This window comes from Podarcis bocagei (genome assembly GCF_964188305.1).
Source record: "Podarcis bocagei genome assembly, chromosome: 13".
In the NCBI taxonomy this organism is placed as follows: domain Eukaryota; kingdom Metazoa; phylum Chordata; class Lepidosauria; order Squamata; family Lacertidae; genus Podarcis; species Podarcis bocagei.
The window spans coordinates 34,699,729-34,716,075 of record NC_138138.1 but is presented as its reverse complement, the minus strand read 5'-3'; the positions used below and the strand labels follow the sequence as shown (position 1 = coordinate 34,716,075).

Sequence of the window (16,347 nt, the reverse complement as noted above, 5' to 3'; positions counted from 1 at the left end):
GAGGCTGAAGGGACATTCTTTCACCTATGGTGGACCTGTCCAAAAGTGAAGGCCTTCTGGGAAATGATTTATAATGAGTTAAAAAAGGTGTTTAAGTACACCTTTCCTAAGAAACCGGAGGCCTTTCTCTTGGGCATTGTCGGCCAAAAGGTGTTAAAGAAGGATAGAACGTTTTTTATGTATGCAACCACAGCAGCAAGAATTCTTATCGCAAAACATTGGAAGACTCAAGATTTACCCACACTGGAAGAGTGGCAGACGCAATTGATGGACTATATGGAATTGGCGGAGATGACTGCCAGGATCCGAGATTTGGGAGAAGAAGCAACGGAGGAGGACTGGAAAAAATTCAAGGACTATTTACAAAAATTTTATAAGTTATATGAATCATAAGAATTCGCATGATTGGAAAAGTTAGCTCCAGCAACGAGATTAGTTGGTATATGAAACTAAGTTATATCAATGAAAGGACTAATGCTTAAAATAACATTATATTTGTTTTTAGAGTAAATTGATAATAAGTAATTTAAACTTAAAATGTAACTATCTGAAAGTACAAAAGAACGCATGAAACAAGGTCATAATTTGCTGATGTTTTTATTGTTGGGAATGCACGGTAGGGAGATGTGGGGAAGTCCGATAGAAGACTGAAAAAAGTTCTGAAATGATGAATCTTTCTTTTTTTCTTTTCTTTCTATTCTTGTTTCTTTGTATATCTGACTTTGTGTCTATATCTGGAAAAAAAATGCAATAAAAAATATTTTTTTAAAAAATGAAGTTTGAATGGGGGGGGCATCCTAACCACCTCCATGGAAAAAGAAAAAACCTCTGTTCAGATGCCATACACTTTTTTTTTTTTGGCAACTCCATTTGTGAACACCAATATTAAGTTGATGATTACCTACTCCTGTAATTAGGAAAAGGGCTGTAATTAATTCAACTACTTGGCGAAGTTCCTCCCCGAGGATTTTTAGTGGAGAAAAGCAAAAGTAATAGCACAGTGGATGAAGCATAATATAAATAATCACTTTATAAGTTAGTTGTAGAAGCAAGAACTCAGAAAAATCAAGGAATTACCTGTTTGAGTCTCCTAAGATGGAATAGAACAATCTGTGTTTAGAGAGATAATTGGTACTGAGGATGGTGATATTAGTAGTCTTGATACTGGTACTACTTTCTCACATGGCATGCAAGTTTCACAATAGCTGCATGGTAAGAGATCCACACAATCCACTTCACGAGTATCATCAGTTGAGAGGCAACATAATTGGTGGCATCACTTCTCAGACCTTCATAATCTCCAACTCGCTAACCTTCACTGGAGCACCTCCACCCGTGTTGTTTGAAGAGCTCGCGTAAGACCTTGTTGTTATTGTTTGTTGTTTCTATTTCTGTTTCCACTAAGGATGTGAATTACAGTCTTTGTCCAAGTTTGTCAAACAATTTTCAAGTGGTGAACTTGAAATATTAATTTAATTATATTCAGAATGGAGACTGATCAAGTTCATCTGGTTTTGAAAATACTAGTGATGGCTTCCTCCACTTAAACATTTTAGAAACTACTATCAATATTAATGAATCCGTGATAAACATTCTTAATTTCTATTTCTTACCACTTGCTCTGATTGATGTCATTTGCAATTTCAAAATGTCTTTGTAAGAGAGCTAGGATTGTGTGTATGTTTGTTGAATTCAAAGCTAAGTCTTTATATATTTGTAAATAATAAGGAAGGAGATGCCAAGGGAGAACAACAGTTTTACAAGACGCGGTAGTTTCTCCAAATACAGAATACAACTCTGATTCTAGTGCAGTTATCACCAAACTCTGAACATGTTCTTAAATTGTAGATTTCACCTTAAATTGGTGCTGGTACCAAGAACTTATAAAGTGTTCTGTATTCTGAGGCTTTCGAAAGAAAGAAAGAAAGAAAGAAAGAAAGAGAGTAGGTGTTCACATGACCTATGGAAAATGTAACTTGAAAAAAGAGACATTGCGCATACCTTTGTAAACCAAGAAAACTTTAATAAAAAAAAACACAGTCTTCTGAAAATATCAAATCGTATGGTTCTTGATAACACATGGAACCTTGTATTGGTAATTTATAAATAAAGTATATTAAGTGCATTGTTGTAAAGGAGAATACAGTTGTCTAAGATATGAGCAACCCACCAAAGGCTAAGCATTGCCTAAAGACAGTTTGTACATAAATACTGCAAAGAATAATAAGGAAGGAGATGCAGGACAACATAGACTACATTTTACAATGTTTGGGATATCCTAATAATCTGTACTCTTTTTTAGGGTTGTGCCTAAGTATTACCAGCACATCCTGGCTTTGGCATTTGCTGTAAAGGAGATAAATGAAAACTCTCAGATTTTACCCAATACTTCCTTGGGCTTCCACATTTACGACAGTTACTTCAATGCAAAGAGTACCTATCATGCCACAATGCAGCTTATGTCTTCAAAAGAAAAAATAGTTCCCAACTACATATGTGACGTCCAGAATAAATTAATAGCGGTTGTTGGGGGACTGGAGCCTCTAATTTCTCGTTATATTGCAACTGTCTTGGATATCTACAAGATTCCACAGGTAGGTTGTGTAGATGTCTCTATTTCTTTGTGGAATATGGGTTTCATCCATTTAAATGCTTATTTTCACCACACAGAAAAGATTGTGGGTTTGGAAACAAGTGGTTGAAAGCATGTGGGAAATATTTCTTTGTGTAGGAATGTAAAATGGAAGCTGAGATACAGGTATTCATAAATGAGAGGAACCTACAGAAGAAAGTACATTCTCTAGTGATAGAAGGTAGGTGGAAGGCAGGCATATCAGCAATAATTACAGCCAGAGCCAATGACAGGCAGAGAAATCACCTGACTTGTAAGTAAGAGGCAAGCAGGTGTAGACTTTCTGAGAAAAGGCAGCACCCCATTTTACCTACTGAACCAGCCTCCATTGAAAATGTTCTTGTGCATGTAATTAAAAATTCATGCATCAACTTTTTGAAGAAAGGGATTATGTGGGCCAAAGTTGGGCTCCTATTCATTCATTCATTCATTCATTCATTCATTAATATTTCCTTTACTTAGCTCATATATGGCCCTGCTCCAGTGATGAATGATAAAACCACAGGCCTTTCCTTCTACCAAATGTCTCCTAAAGATACTCTTCAGCATGCAGGCATTCTGACTTTGCTTCTCCATTTCAAATGGACATGGATTGGGATCCTTACATCCAATGATGAATATGGAGAAAGATTTGTGCAGACAGTGTTTCCAGTATTCTCCAGAAAGGGTATTTGTTTTGCCTTCATAGAAAGAAGCAGCAAATTTACCATTGTCACAGAAATCAATGACATGCTACATGAGCGAGCCAAAATATATGATAAAATCATTGACAGCAAAGCCAATGTAGTGGTTGCTAATGCAGAATCTTATCTCATTGTTTTCTTGAGGTGGCTACCATATATCTCAGAAAGAGAATGCACAATAAATAAAGGAAAAGTGTGGATAGTAACAGCTCAGATAGAGCTCACTTCAATGGTGTATCAAAGAACCTGGGATACAGATATAGTCCATGGTGTTCTGTCCTTCTCTATTCACTCCAGTGATCTGCCAGGATTCAAGACATTTATTGAAAGCAAAAGCCCTTCATTCACAACAGGAGATGGCTTTATCAGGGATTTCTGGCAGCAGGCCTTTGGTTGTGTATTCCAAAGTATAGATGGGGACAAGGTGGATGGAGACATTTGCACAGGAAAAGAGAAGTTGGAAAGCCTTCCTGGGACATTTTTTGAAATGAGCTTGACTGGCCACAGCTACAGCATCTACAATGCTGTTTATGCTGTGGCACATGCTTTACACTCCATGTCTTCATCTCGACTGAATCACCACTCATTGGTTGATGGAAGGTGGATGAACTTTCAGAATCAGCAGGTGTTGCAGGTAATGGGATGATGTTCCCCCTGTTGGAAGGCAAAATACTTCTCAGAATATATAACAATATGCTCCAATCAGATCCTTCTTGTGGGCTTCCCATTGACATATGGTTGGGCATTGTAAGAACCATACACTGGACTATATAGGCTTTTGGGCTGATCTAGCAGGTCTCTTATGATTCTGTCTGGCAAAAGGTCTCGACAAACTCTTCTCTTCCTCTAAGGTGCATGTTTTTCCTCCATGTTACTGCCAGCAGGTTCTGAGACTATAGAATTGTAGAGTTGGAAGGACCACTGGGGCAATCTAGTCCAACTGTATAATCTACTGCAAGAACTATATGCTGGACCAGGAAGGCTTTGGACTGATCTAGCAGGTCTATTTTTATTTTGTCTAATAAAGTTCCCTCCAAACTATGGTTGCCATATGTCAAAAAGTGAAAAGCCAAACACAAAGTTTTTGAGGTTTTTTGGCAAAGTTGTTGAGATTTTAGCCGTTTCAGAAAATTCTGCCCAGACACAATACTGGACCTATGGCAGCCCTAACCCAAACTCTGCCCATCCTCTCTATCTTCTTTCTATTAATTTGAGCATGTTCTGAGGTTATACAGTTGTGGAGTTGGAAGGGGTCACTAGGCTTTAAATGAAGTGTCACTAGGATTTAAATTAAGGATCCACCGGGGCAGCAAATCCTGATGTTGGTATTTATTTCCCCTTTGCTCCTATTGTATATCTTCTCTCACCTGTTCTTTCCTGGTGCCGTCTTTGCATCCTGTGATTCACAATGGGAGTTCAATGTGTAGTTGGTTACAAAAAAAAAGGCCCAAGACTCATCCCACATGAGATACTTCTAAAAAACAACAATATTGTAATGAAGTGTTGTTTGGCAAATGTGACATCGACTTTCACATGTCTGAGTATGAAAACAAAGAACTGTGTTGCTTCCATCCAGGGAAGATGTTTGTATGACATACTGTGAAAGATTCCACAGAAATGCAGCCTCTCCTAAGCTTCTTTTCCTTTTCAACTCAGCTCCATCACTTTCTGAAAATTGTCTCCTTTAACAACAGTGCTGGAGACAAGATCTCCTTTGACCAGAATGGGGAGTTAGTGACTGGATTTGATATTATAAACTGGATTATTTCCTCAAACCAATCCTTTCATAGAGTGAAAGTTGGGAGAATGGATCCGCAGGGTTCTCCGGACCAAGTGTTCACCATCAACAAGGATGCCATCACATGGCACAATTGGTTTAATCAGGTAGGATAAAGTTGTGATGTGCTTGGCAAACCATTCAGTTTCATTGAATGGACAATGTTCAGCCCATAACAAATACCGAGTTTTGATTAGAAATGATACAACCTATGTAGAAAGTAAGACTCAAAAAACATGCACTGTTTCCTTTGCTGTTGAATATATTAAATGTGTTGAAAAGTATAAACATATGTTTCTGCTAGTTTGATTACATATTCAATGCCACAATAGGCAACTAGATGTCTTTGAGAAGACTGAATGCAGGATGTAATTGCAGAAGTGTTCTCCCCACTTGCAATTTCTTTTTTTAGACTAATAATAATATTTATTAAGTTTTCCAATTTGACAATCCAATAAAGGCCACATTAAAGACATTCCGAATTATAAAATAATCAAATAGTCCAAATATTAGGCAAATCATAAATCTTTTTTTGTCTTCCCATGTTCTGAGGTTGGACGATTGCCATCATCTTACATTTGCGCTGCTTTCTTAATTAGTCCAGGTGCTTCCCAAAAATCAATCCGATGTTAATCTGTTCATTTCCACAGCCTCTGAATTCGTCCAGCAAGCAAGTTACATCAAAACAGTATGTTTCTGTGTGGGTGTTTATTTTCTTCCATGTCTTTCACTTTTGCTTCTTCAATATGACACGTCCCAAAATGAAGGAAATCTGGCTTTCTGCCAATTGTTCCAGGCATATGTCCAAACCTTTCCATTTCATCTTATACTGCCCAGGAAGACTCCCTGAGTGAGTGCCTGAGGGCCCTGCTCTTGCCACTTACCATCTGGCTTGGGGCGGGGCCTGGGGCCTCACAAGGACTGCGTGCTGCTTGCGGCCTGCTGCCCAGGAAGACTCCCTGAGTGAGTGCTTGTGGGCCCTGCTTTTGCCACTTACCATCTGGCTTGGGGCGGGGCCTGGGGCCTCATAAGGACTGCGTGCTGCTTGCGGCCTGCTGCCCAGGAGGACTCCCCTGAGTGAGTGCTTGTGGGCCCTGCTCTTGCCACTTACCATCTGGCTTGGGGCGGGACCTGGGGCCTCATAAGGACTGCGTGCTGCTTGCTGCCTGCTGCCCAGGAAGACTCCCTGAGTGAGTGCTTGTGGGCCCTGCTCTTGCCACTTACCATCTGGCTTGGGGCGGGGCCTGGGGCCTCACAAGGACTGCGTGCTGCTTGCGGCCTGCTGCCCAGGAAGACTCCCTGAGTGAGTGCTTGTGGGCCCTGCTTTTGCCACTTACCATCTGGCTTGGGGCGGGGCCTGGGGCCTCACAAGGACTGTGTGCTGCTTGCGGCCTGCTGCCCAGGAAGACTCCCTGAGTGAGTGCTTGTGGGCCCTGCTTTTGCCACTTACCATCTGGCTTGGGGCGGGGCCTGGGGCCTCATAAGGACTGCGTGCTGCTTGCGGCCTGCTGCCCAGGAGGACTCCCCTGAGTGAGTGCTTGTGGGCCCTGCTCTTGCCACTTACCATCTGGCTTGGGGCGGGGCCTGGGGCCTCATAAGGACTGCGTGCTGCTTGCTGCCTGCTGCCCAGGAAGACTCCCTGAGTGAGTGCTTGTGGGCCCTGCTCTTGCCACTTACCATCTGGCTTGGGGCGGGGCCTGGGGCCTCACAAGGACTGCGTGCTGCTTGCGGCCTGCTGCCCAGGAAGACTCCCTGAGTGAGTGCTTGAGGGCCCTGCTTTTGCCACTTACCATCTGGCTTGGGGCGGGGCCTGGGGCCTCACAAGGACTGCGTGCTGCTTGCTGCCTGCTGCCCAGGAAGACTCCCTGAGTGAGTGCCTGAGGGCCCTGCTCTTGCCACTTACCATCTGGCTTGGGGCGGGGCCTGGGGCCTCATAAGGACTGCCTGCTGCTTGCGGCCTGCTGCCCAGGAAGACTCCCTGAGTGAGTGCTTGAGGGCCCTGCTTTTGCCACTTACCATCTGGCTTGGGGCGGGGCCTGGGGCCTCACAAGGACTGTGTGCTGCTTGCGGCCTGCTGCCCAGGAAGACTCCCTGAGTGAGTGCTTGTGGGCCCTGCTTTTGCCACTTACCATCTGGCTTGGGGCGGGGCCTGGGGCCTCACAAGGACTGCGTGCTGCTTGCTGCCTGCCGCCCAGGAAGACTCCCTGAGTGAGTGCCTGAGGGCCCTGCTCTTGCCACTTACCATCTGGCTTGGGGCGGGGCCTGGGGCCTCATAAGGACTGCCTGCTGCTTGCGGCCTGCTGCCCAGGAAGACTCCCTGAGTGAGTGCCTGAGGGCCCTGCTCTTGCCACTTACCATCTGGCTTGGGGCGGGGCCTGGGGCCTCACAAGGACTGCGTGCTGCTTGCGGCCTGCTGCCCAGGAGGAGTCCCCTGAGTGAGTGCCTGAGGGCCCTGCTCTTGCCACTTACCATCTGGCTTGGGGCGGGGCCTGGGGCCTCATAAGGACTGCGTGCTGCTTGCTGCCTGCTGCCCAGGAAGACTCCCTGAGTGAGTGCTTGAGGGCCCTGCTCTTGCCACTTACCATCTGGCTTGGGGCGGGGCCTGGGGCCTCACAAGGACTGCGTGCTGCTTGCGGCCTGCTGCCCAGGAAGACTCCCTGAGTGAGTGCTTGTGGGCCCTGCTTTTGCCACTTACCATCTGGATTGGGGCGGGGCCTGGGGCCTCATAAGGACTGCCTGCTGCTTGTGGCCTGCTGCCCAGGAGGACTCCCCTGAGTGAGTGCTGAGGGCCCTGCTCCTCCCTGCCACTTACCACCTGGCCCAGGGCGGGGCCTGACAGGCCTCACTAGGACAGTTGTTACTGCCGGAGAGGCACAGAGTGTTTTTAAAATGTTTTTAAAAATTTTCTCTGGATTTTTTGTATGTGGGGGGTGGGGGTGGGATTGATGTTTGGTTGGGCTTGGGGAATTTTTATTATTATTATTAATTTGATGTTTTTGTAATTTTTACATTTTTTTTGTTTGTATTGGTTTATTGGTTTTGTTTGTTTGTTTAAGGTGTTATTTTGTTTTTAGGGGGAGGGGTCAGGGCTGCCGGGGAGTGGGCCCCAGCCCACAAAATGGCTGGGGCATGTTCCACAGGGGGGGATGCACTGGGACAACCGATCTCAGTGATCACGGGTAGGAGGAGGAGTTACGCTAAGACCAGACCATGTCATTACAGAGGAGGCAGGTTTAGTCGTTGTCTGAGGACTATCCCTGCCTCCGGGTCTGGTCCTGACCGGATGGATACTAGAATCAGCAAGGGATACCCACATGACCTGAAGGTGCTGCTGTGCAATGCCAGGTCAATGATTCATAAGACCACTGCCATCCATGACTTGATCGTGGATGGAGGACTTGACCTGGCATGTGTAACAGAGACTTGGTTGGATGAAGCAGATGGGCCTGTCCTTGCCGCTGCTTGTCCACCAGGTTTCTCTTACGCACAGCAACCCAGGTCACATGGGCGGGGAGGGGGGGTTGCAGTGATTTTTAGGAAGTCATTAGTTTGCACCAGGCGTCCTATTGGGAAGACCCAGTTTTCTGAGTGCATGTTCTGGAAGTTGGGCAATAGGGGCAGTACAGGATTCCTTTTGGTGTACCGACCTCCCCGCTGCACCAAGGATTCCCTGCCCGAGCTGCTTCAGGTCGTGGCGGATGTTCTCCTGGAGACACCTAGCTTGGTTGTCCTAGGGGATTTTAACATCCATGCCGACACGACCTTACAAGGGGCCGCTCGGGACTTCGTGGAAAGCATGGCCTCCATGGGGCTGTCCCTGAATAAGTCTGGCCCAACCCACAGCCGTGGACATGCCTTGGACCTGGTGTTTACCTCTATGGATGTTGGTGATCTGACACTAAGTAAAAGCGAAACGAAAGAAGTGCCATGGTCAGATCACTTCCTGGTGCAACTGGACTTCTCCGCGACCCTTCCCCTCTGCAGGGAGGTGGGACCAATTCGGATGGTCCGCCCCCGCCACTTAATGGATCCAAATGGTTTCCAGAGAGTGGTAGGGGATACTTTATCCCATGTTGATGGCCTTTCAGCCGATTCCCTGGTGGCCCGCTGGAATGTGGAGTTAACCAGGGCTATTGACTGTTTGGCTCCGAAGCGCCCTCTCCGATTGCATGGAGCCCGGACAGCCCCGTGGTTTTCCACGGATCTGAGGGCAATGAAACAATCGTTGAGACGGCTAGAGCGCCGGTGGCGGATAACTCATTCTGAATCTGACCGGACACAGGTTAGAGCTCAACGTCGAGCCTACCAAGTGGCGATAGCGACGGCGAAGAAGAATTTCTTCACCGCCTCTATTGCATCTGCAGAAAACAGCAGCAGGAGACTTTTTCAGGTGGTTCACAATTTAGTGGAACCACCTGCAACATCGGGGCCCAGTACGGGCCACATGTTCTCCTGCAATGATTTTGCAAAGTTTTTTGCAGATAAAATCGCTCAGATTCGGGAAGAAGTAGACTCCACCGTGGGAGCAGGGCCGGGGCGGGAGAGTGCTAGAGTTCTGTCTAGTCAAGTTGAGTGGGATCAATTCCAATCTGTTACCTCTGAGGATGTGGACAGGCTGCTTGGACGAGTGAAACCAACCACCTGTCTCCTGGATCCTTGCCCATCCTGGCTTATAAAAGCTAGCCGGGAAGGACTGGGCGATGGGCTTCGTGGGGTGGTGAATGCTTCCCTCCGTGAGGGAGCCTTCCCAGACCCGCTGAAAGAGGCGGTTATTAAACCGCTTCTTAAAAAACCATCTTTAGATGCGGCCACGATGGCCAACTATCGCCCAGTCTCAAATCTTCCATTCCTGGGCAAGGTGATTGAGCGAGCGGTTGCCGAACAACTCCAGGCACGCCTGGAAGAAGCGGACCATTTGGATCCCTTCCAGTCGGGATTCAGGCCTCATCATGGGACTGAAACTGCCTTGGTCGCACTGGTTGATGATCTCCGGCGGGCTAGGGACAAAGGTGAGAGCTGTTTCCTAGTTCTGCTGGATCTCTCAGCGGCGTTCGATACCATCGACCATAGCATCCTTCTGGACCGTCTTGAGGGGCTGGGAGCTGGGGGCACTGTCATACAGTGGTTCCGCTCCTTCCTCCTGGGCCGTGTTCAGAAAGTGGTGGTGGGGGATGAGTGTTCAGACCCCTGGGCTCTCACTTGTGGGGTGCCTCAGGGTTCTGTCCTCTCCCCCATGCTTTTTAACATCTACATGCGGCCGCTGGGAGAGATCATCAGGAGGTTTGGGCTGGGTGTTCATCAGTATGCGGATGATACCCAGCTCTACCTCTCTTTTAAATCAGAACCAGTGAAGGCGGTGAAGGTCCTGTGTGAGTGTCTGGAGGCGGTTGGAGGATGGATGGCGGCTAACAGATTGAGGTTGAATCCTGACAAGACAGAAGTACTGTTTTTGGGGGACAGGAGGCGGGCAGGTGTGGAGGATTCCCTGGTCCTGAATGGGGTAACTGTGCCCCTGAAGGACCAGGTGCGCAGCCTGGGAGTCATTTTGGACTCACAGCTGTCCATGGAGGCGCAGGTCAAATCTGTGTCCAGGGCAGCTGTTTACCAGCTCCATCTGGTACGTAGGCTGAGACCCTATCTGCCTGCGGACTGTCTCGCCAGAGTGGTGCATGCTCTGGTTATCTCCCGCTTGGACTACTGCAATGCACTCTACGTGGGGCTACCTTTGAAGGTGACTCGGAAACTACAACTAATCCAGAATGCGGCAGCTAGACTGGTGACTGGGAGCGGCCGCCGAGACCATATAACACCGGTCTTGAAAGACCTGCATTGGCTCCCAGTACGTTTCCGAGCACAATTCAAAGTGTTGGTGCTGACCTTTAAAGCCCTAAACGGCCTCGGTCCAGTATACCTGAAGGAGCGTCTCCACCCCCATCATTCTGCCCGGACGCTGAGGTCCAGCGCCGAGGGCCTTCTGGCGGTTCCCTCATTGCGAGAAGCAAAGCTACAGGGAACCAGGCAGAGGGCCTTCTCGGTAGTGGCGCCCGCCCTGTGGAACGCCCTTCCAGCAGATGTCAAAGTGATAAACAACTATCTGACATTCAGGAGACATCTTAAGGCAGCCCTGTTCAGGGAAGTTTTTAACGTGTGATATTTTATTGTATTTTTCGTTTTTATGGAAGCCGCCCAGAGTGGCTGGGGAGGCCCAGCCAGATGGGCGGGGTATAAATAATAAATTATTATTATTATTATTATTATTATTATTATTATTATACCAGAACAGATCAGCCTGTACTTTGGCTAGAAACTCTTCCGCTTTTAACAACCCATCAGAATTAATTGCAAGTTTGTAAATCTTTTCCACACAGTTAATAATTGCGTATCTGAGGCTCCAATACTTTGGCCACGTCATGAGAAGAGAAGACTCCCTGGAAAAGACCCTGATGTTGGGAAAGATGGAGGGCACAAGGAGAAGGGGACGACAGAGGACGAGATGGTTGGATAGCGTTCTCGAAGCTACCAGCATGAGTTTGACCAAACTGTGGGAGGCAGTGGAAGACAGGAGTGCCTGGTGTGCTCTGGTCCATGGGGTCACGAAGAGTTGGACACGACTCAATGACTAAACAACAACAATTGCGTACCTAATCAATTTGTATTCAGAGTTTCCGGGGGGGGGGTTGTCAAGTAAAATAGCAAATACGCAATATTCCCCCCCCCTTTTTTTCGTTCTGACATAAAAGTTCCATAGTAAAGATAATCTCTCTTCCACTCGAATCCTTTGGCTCCTCAGTTGCTGAATCAGTTAGCAGAGTAGTTTATCTCCCCTCACTCAGAGTATGCCCATTAATTGAGTCCAAATTTTCATATTAAAAAACTGGAGTTTGTTCACTCATGGCGGCGACTTTGGAGAGTGTTTTCCACCCAGAGCCCCCTGCCACCTCATTCCTACTACACTGGGGCAAGTGTTGGGTGATCTGCGTGTGAAGCTGCCCCCACTAGCCCCACAGTTGGGGGGTTGGGAGGATGATTACTCCCATCTCATCCTCAAAATATCCCATGTAAAATGGCACAGATGTAATCAACAGCCTCAGCCATGGCAAGCCAAACCGGAAGTTCCCCACTTGCAATTTCTAGAGACTGGTATTCAGAGGCCTGTTGCTTACAATGGTTGAGGTAGAAATTAGCTAGTAGCCCTTGATAGAATTATCCTCTATGAATTTGTCCAATCCTTTTTAAAGGCATCCAGGTTTGTAGCCTGTACTCATTTTGGTGAATTTTAGAGTTTAACTGTGTTTTATGAAGAAGTACATCCTTTTGTTATGAATATTACAACATTCAGCTTCAGTGTAAGATATTTTGTTGTTGCTGTTGTTTAGTCATTTAGTCGTGTCTGACTCTTCATGACCCCATGGACCAGAGCACGCCAGGCACTCCTGTCTTCCACTGCCTTCCGCAGTTTGGTCAAACTCATGCTGGTAGCTTCAAGAACACTGTCTAACCATCTCATCCTCTCTCGTCCTTTTCTCCTTGTGCCCTCAATCTTTCCCAACATCAGGGTCTTTTCCAGAGAGTCTTCTCTTCTCATGAGGTGGCCAAAGTATTGGAACCTCAGCTTCAGGATCTGTCCTTCCAGTGAGCACTCAGGGCTGGTTTCCTTAAGAATGGAGTGGTTTGATCTACTTGCAGTCCATGGGACTCTGAAGTGTCTCCTCCAGCACCATGATTCAAAAGCATCAGTTCTTCGGCGATCAGCCTTCTTTATGGTCCAGCTCTCACTTCCATACATATTTAGGCATTATAAATGCATGATTTCATGTATCCTTTCTCTTTCCTGTCATCTTCCTTATTTCTAAGGTTAAAAGCTCCAAATGTGTTAATCTTTCCCCATAGGCTTCCTTCCCTTTCAATTTGTTTTAAAATGTTTTTAATATTTTATTTTAATGGTTGTAACCACACTTGAAATACCTTGCACAGCCCAGGATATTTCACATCTCCGATGGATGTCAGATGAAGTTACGGAAGAGTGGTTCCAATTTGGTTTCAGTTATACATGAAGATCATCTTAAGAACTTGAGACTCCTTTTCAAGATAACACTGGGCAACAATTTTTTACTTTTTGAATGTTGTCTAGATTTCTACAACTGATTTAGGGTATTTTTGCACTGCTGAATCAGGAAATGGCATCCATTTCTCTCCATCAGGTCAGGTTTACTGTAAACTGAATGGTGGGCATTGATAAAGGTAAGTACACATAAATTGCATGTTGCTTCACCATTTTTCAAACTTCAGGGCTTGAACTTCCGTTTCTTGGAACTCCTGGAATGCTCAGCGGCAGGGAGGTCTCTCTTCAGAGTCCAACAGTAGTCAGCCATCATGACTGCGTCCCAGTGACCCTGATACCTGGTCTCCATCTCTTTCATGCCCTGATGGAATCTCTCCCCCTGCTCGTCACTCATTGAACCCAGGTTCTCAGGAAACTGGTCCATATGTGAAAAAAGTAGTGCATCTTGATGTTCATGTTGCAGCCCAGGTTTCTGAAAGCAGTCAGCATGTTGTTGACAAGTTCTGCGTAGTTTCTGGCCTTATTGTTGCCAAGAAAGTTCTTCATTACCAGAACAAATGCCTTCCACGCTTCCAGTTCCACTTCGTTCATTGAGTTTCTGAACTCTGGATCTCTGATGAGCTGACGGATCTGAGGACCATCAAAGATGCCAGCTTTCAACTTCTCCATGGTCAATCCTGGAAAAGCCTGGCACAAGTAAGTGAAGCAGTCACCATCCTTGTCCAGAGACTTGGTGAACTGCTTGATTAAGCCGAGCTTGATGTGCAGCGGTGGGAAGAGTATTCTGTCTCTGTCCACCAGAGGGTCATTGATGACGTTCCTTTCTTTGCAAGGCACCAATTCCTCCCGCACAGGCCAGTCCTTCGTGTAATGCTGAGCACGGTCCGTACTATCCCATATGCACAGAAAACATGGGTACTTGGTGAAGCCAGACTGTTGTCCCAACAAAAAGTTCACCATCTTCAGGTCAACACAAATAAACCACCAATTTTCTCCAGCACATACTTCACCACTTCATAGTTCTCCTTCAGTGTACTCGAGTGAGCCAGGGATATAGAGGCAAACTGGTTGCCGTTGTGTAGCAGAACACATTTCAGTGATCACTTGCTGCTGTCAATGAACAGTCTCCAATCTTTGGGTTCTTACTGTGGCACTCCAAGCTTGAGCAGAAGCCGTGCAATATCTGCACAGTACACCAAGTCCTTCTCTTCCAAGAAAAAACGGAGGTACTCTTGATGCCTGTTGTGGAAGAAGCTGATGCGAGCACTGTCAGAGAGGAGGTTTTTTTCCTTCGATCTGGATGCCAACAGTTCGGCAGAGTCCTTTGACAAGCTGAGGTCGCGAACTAGATCATTCAACTCCTTTTAGGAAAATGGATGTGGAGCATCATCTTCAAGAACCACTTCTTCTTCTTCATGTCCTTCAACACTGGAGGCATCTTCGTCACTAATGTCAGGAAGTTCTCTGAAGATAGGCACTGGAATTTCATCACAATGAGCTACAGGATGACATGCTGATTGAAGATCAGGATACTTGAGGCTGCTCCGGATCTTTCTGTTGATCCCAGCCGCACCAATTTTATGGCAGATTTCGAGGTTTTATGACTTCAAACTGATCCCTTTTCGACATAATCACCCAGAACTATTGGACCTGAATACTTCTTGTCATTAAAATAATCATTTCCAATCAAAACAATTATTCGACATGGCATTTTACCCCCACCAACTTCTTCTAAAATGCTACGCACAAGCGTACATGTGAACAAAAACGTCAAAAAAAGACATGTGGCCATAGCTCAAAAACTTGACCTGATTGAGCAAAACCAATGTGATTTTTGGATTCAGCGCATCAGATTCATCCTAAATCAACTGAAAAAAAACGCAAACAACAAGTTTGTTGTTGACCAGTGTAATCATTCTATTCTTTCACTTTCAAATTAGGTCCAGCCTCTTTCTGTGTGTTCTGAGAGTTGCTATCCTGGTTCCAGCAAGAAAGTGAAGGAGGGAAAACCATTTTGTTGCTATGATTGCATCCCATGTCCAGAAGGAAAGTTTTCAGACCAGAAGGGTAAGAAATAGAGTGTAGAAAGCTGGGAAAAGTTTGGTCATGGTCAAGGAAACACATCAAAATTGCAGCACCACAAAGCAGAAGCAAAAGTGAATGTGATAGATGCAGAAGACTTGGACCAAATTGTATATGTGCTAATCTCAATGTGTTTCAAACACAGGTTATTCATCAGGGGATTATATTGAAAGGTGTAGAAATTCATATGAGCTGGATCCAGTTGGTATTCATCTGCACACATGCATTCAATTCTTGTGGTGTCCAAAAACAAGTAAAGATGATGTTACACTTTGAGGTGGTACACAAATCCTTTCCTTGTATACTGCTCTGTTATTTGATAAAATTGGTTTTTTTTAAAAAAAATCTTTTGGAATTGAATTCTTTTGGAATTGAAAGTGGGAAAACTGTATCTAAACTTCACAAATGAGGAAAGAAATTTTCCAAGCAGGCACTTTATGTGACTCATGAGAGCAGCAAAATAACCAGACTGAACAATGCTGATGGGATAAAATCGGGCCAAATCTTTATTGACAGCAGAAGGCAGGACAAAGGTTGGCATGGGTCCCAGGATCAGTTCATCATTTCACAAGCCCCATGTTGATGGAATGGATCTGCTGGGTTTGGATCACTCCAAATCTGTATGATGGGAGTTGGCCAGTGTGGAATCTTGCCGTGTTGCAATGCAAGGAAGCAAGGTCTCACTGGGGATGCAGGATGCAGATTCTAACCAGGCAGATACCGAACCCACGCTTGGGTTTGCAAAGGTCAATCCTCTCCTCAGGCCCCTCAGGCCCCTATACTATGCTGATGCTGCCCAATGCCATTTCCGCCCTCATACAAACAATATTATTGTGCCTAACAAAGGAATGCCATAATTTTACTGAGGGAAAAGTGAATAAAAACCCCAACCAGGTGCCAATCGGGTTGAAAGAAAAGAAATCCTTTCCAACCCTCTCAAAACAAAATGGCTGTGACATCCAAGGGAAGCAGTCTTATATAGGCTTACCCTTCCTCTCTGCAGCAAGGGCTCATGGGACAGCTTTTTCCCATTAGCCCATCACACAGAGAAGATACAGTGGTACCTCGGGTTACATACACTTCAGGTTACTATCTCTGCTAATCCAGAAAT

At 45.8% G+C, this 16,347-nt stretch overlaps 2 protein-coding genes across 2 annotated transcripts in view; both read left to right on the top strand.

Moving 5' to 3' along the window:
- LOC308571803 (vomeronasal type-2 receptor 26-like) overlaps positions 1 to 16,347 on the top strand; it is a gene marked incomplete at its 3' end in the record, with an annotated part of 55,337 nt that overhangs the window by 24,640 nt on the left and 14,350 nt on the right. The window lies entirely within an intron of this gene.
- Positions 1,210 to 15,238, top strand: LOC308570693 (extracellular calcium-sensing receptor-like; the record flags this gene model as incomplete). The annotated part of the gene is made up of 5 exons (XM_081165607.1): positions 1,210 to 1,355; positions 2,586 to 2,594; positions 3,613 to 3,949; positions 4,972 to 5,199; positions 15,095 to 15,238. The coding sequence occupies 5 exons, from the start codon at positions 1,210 to 1,212 to the stop codon at positions 15,230 to 15,232; spliced, it is 858 nt and encodes a 285-aa protein (XP_081021733.1). The 3' UTR covers positions 15,233 to 15,238.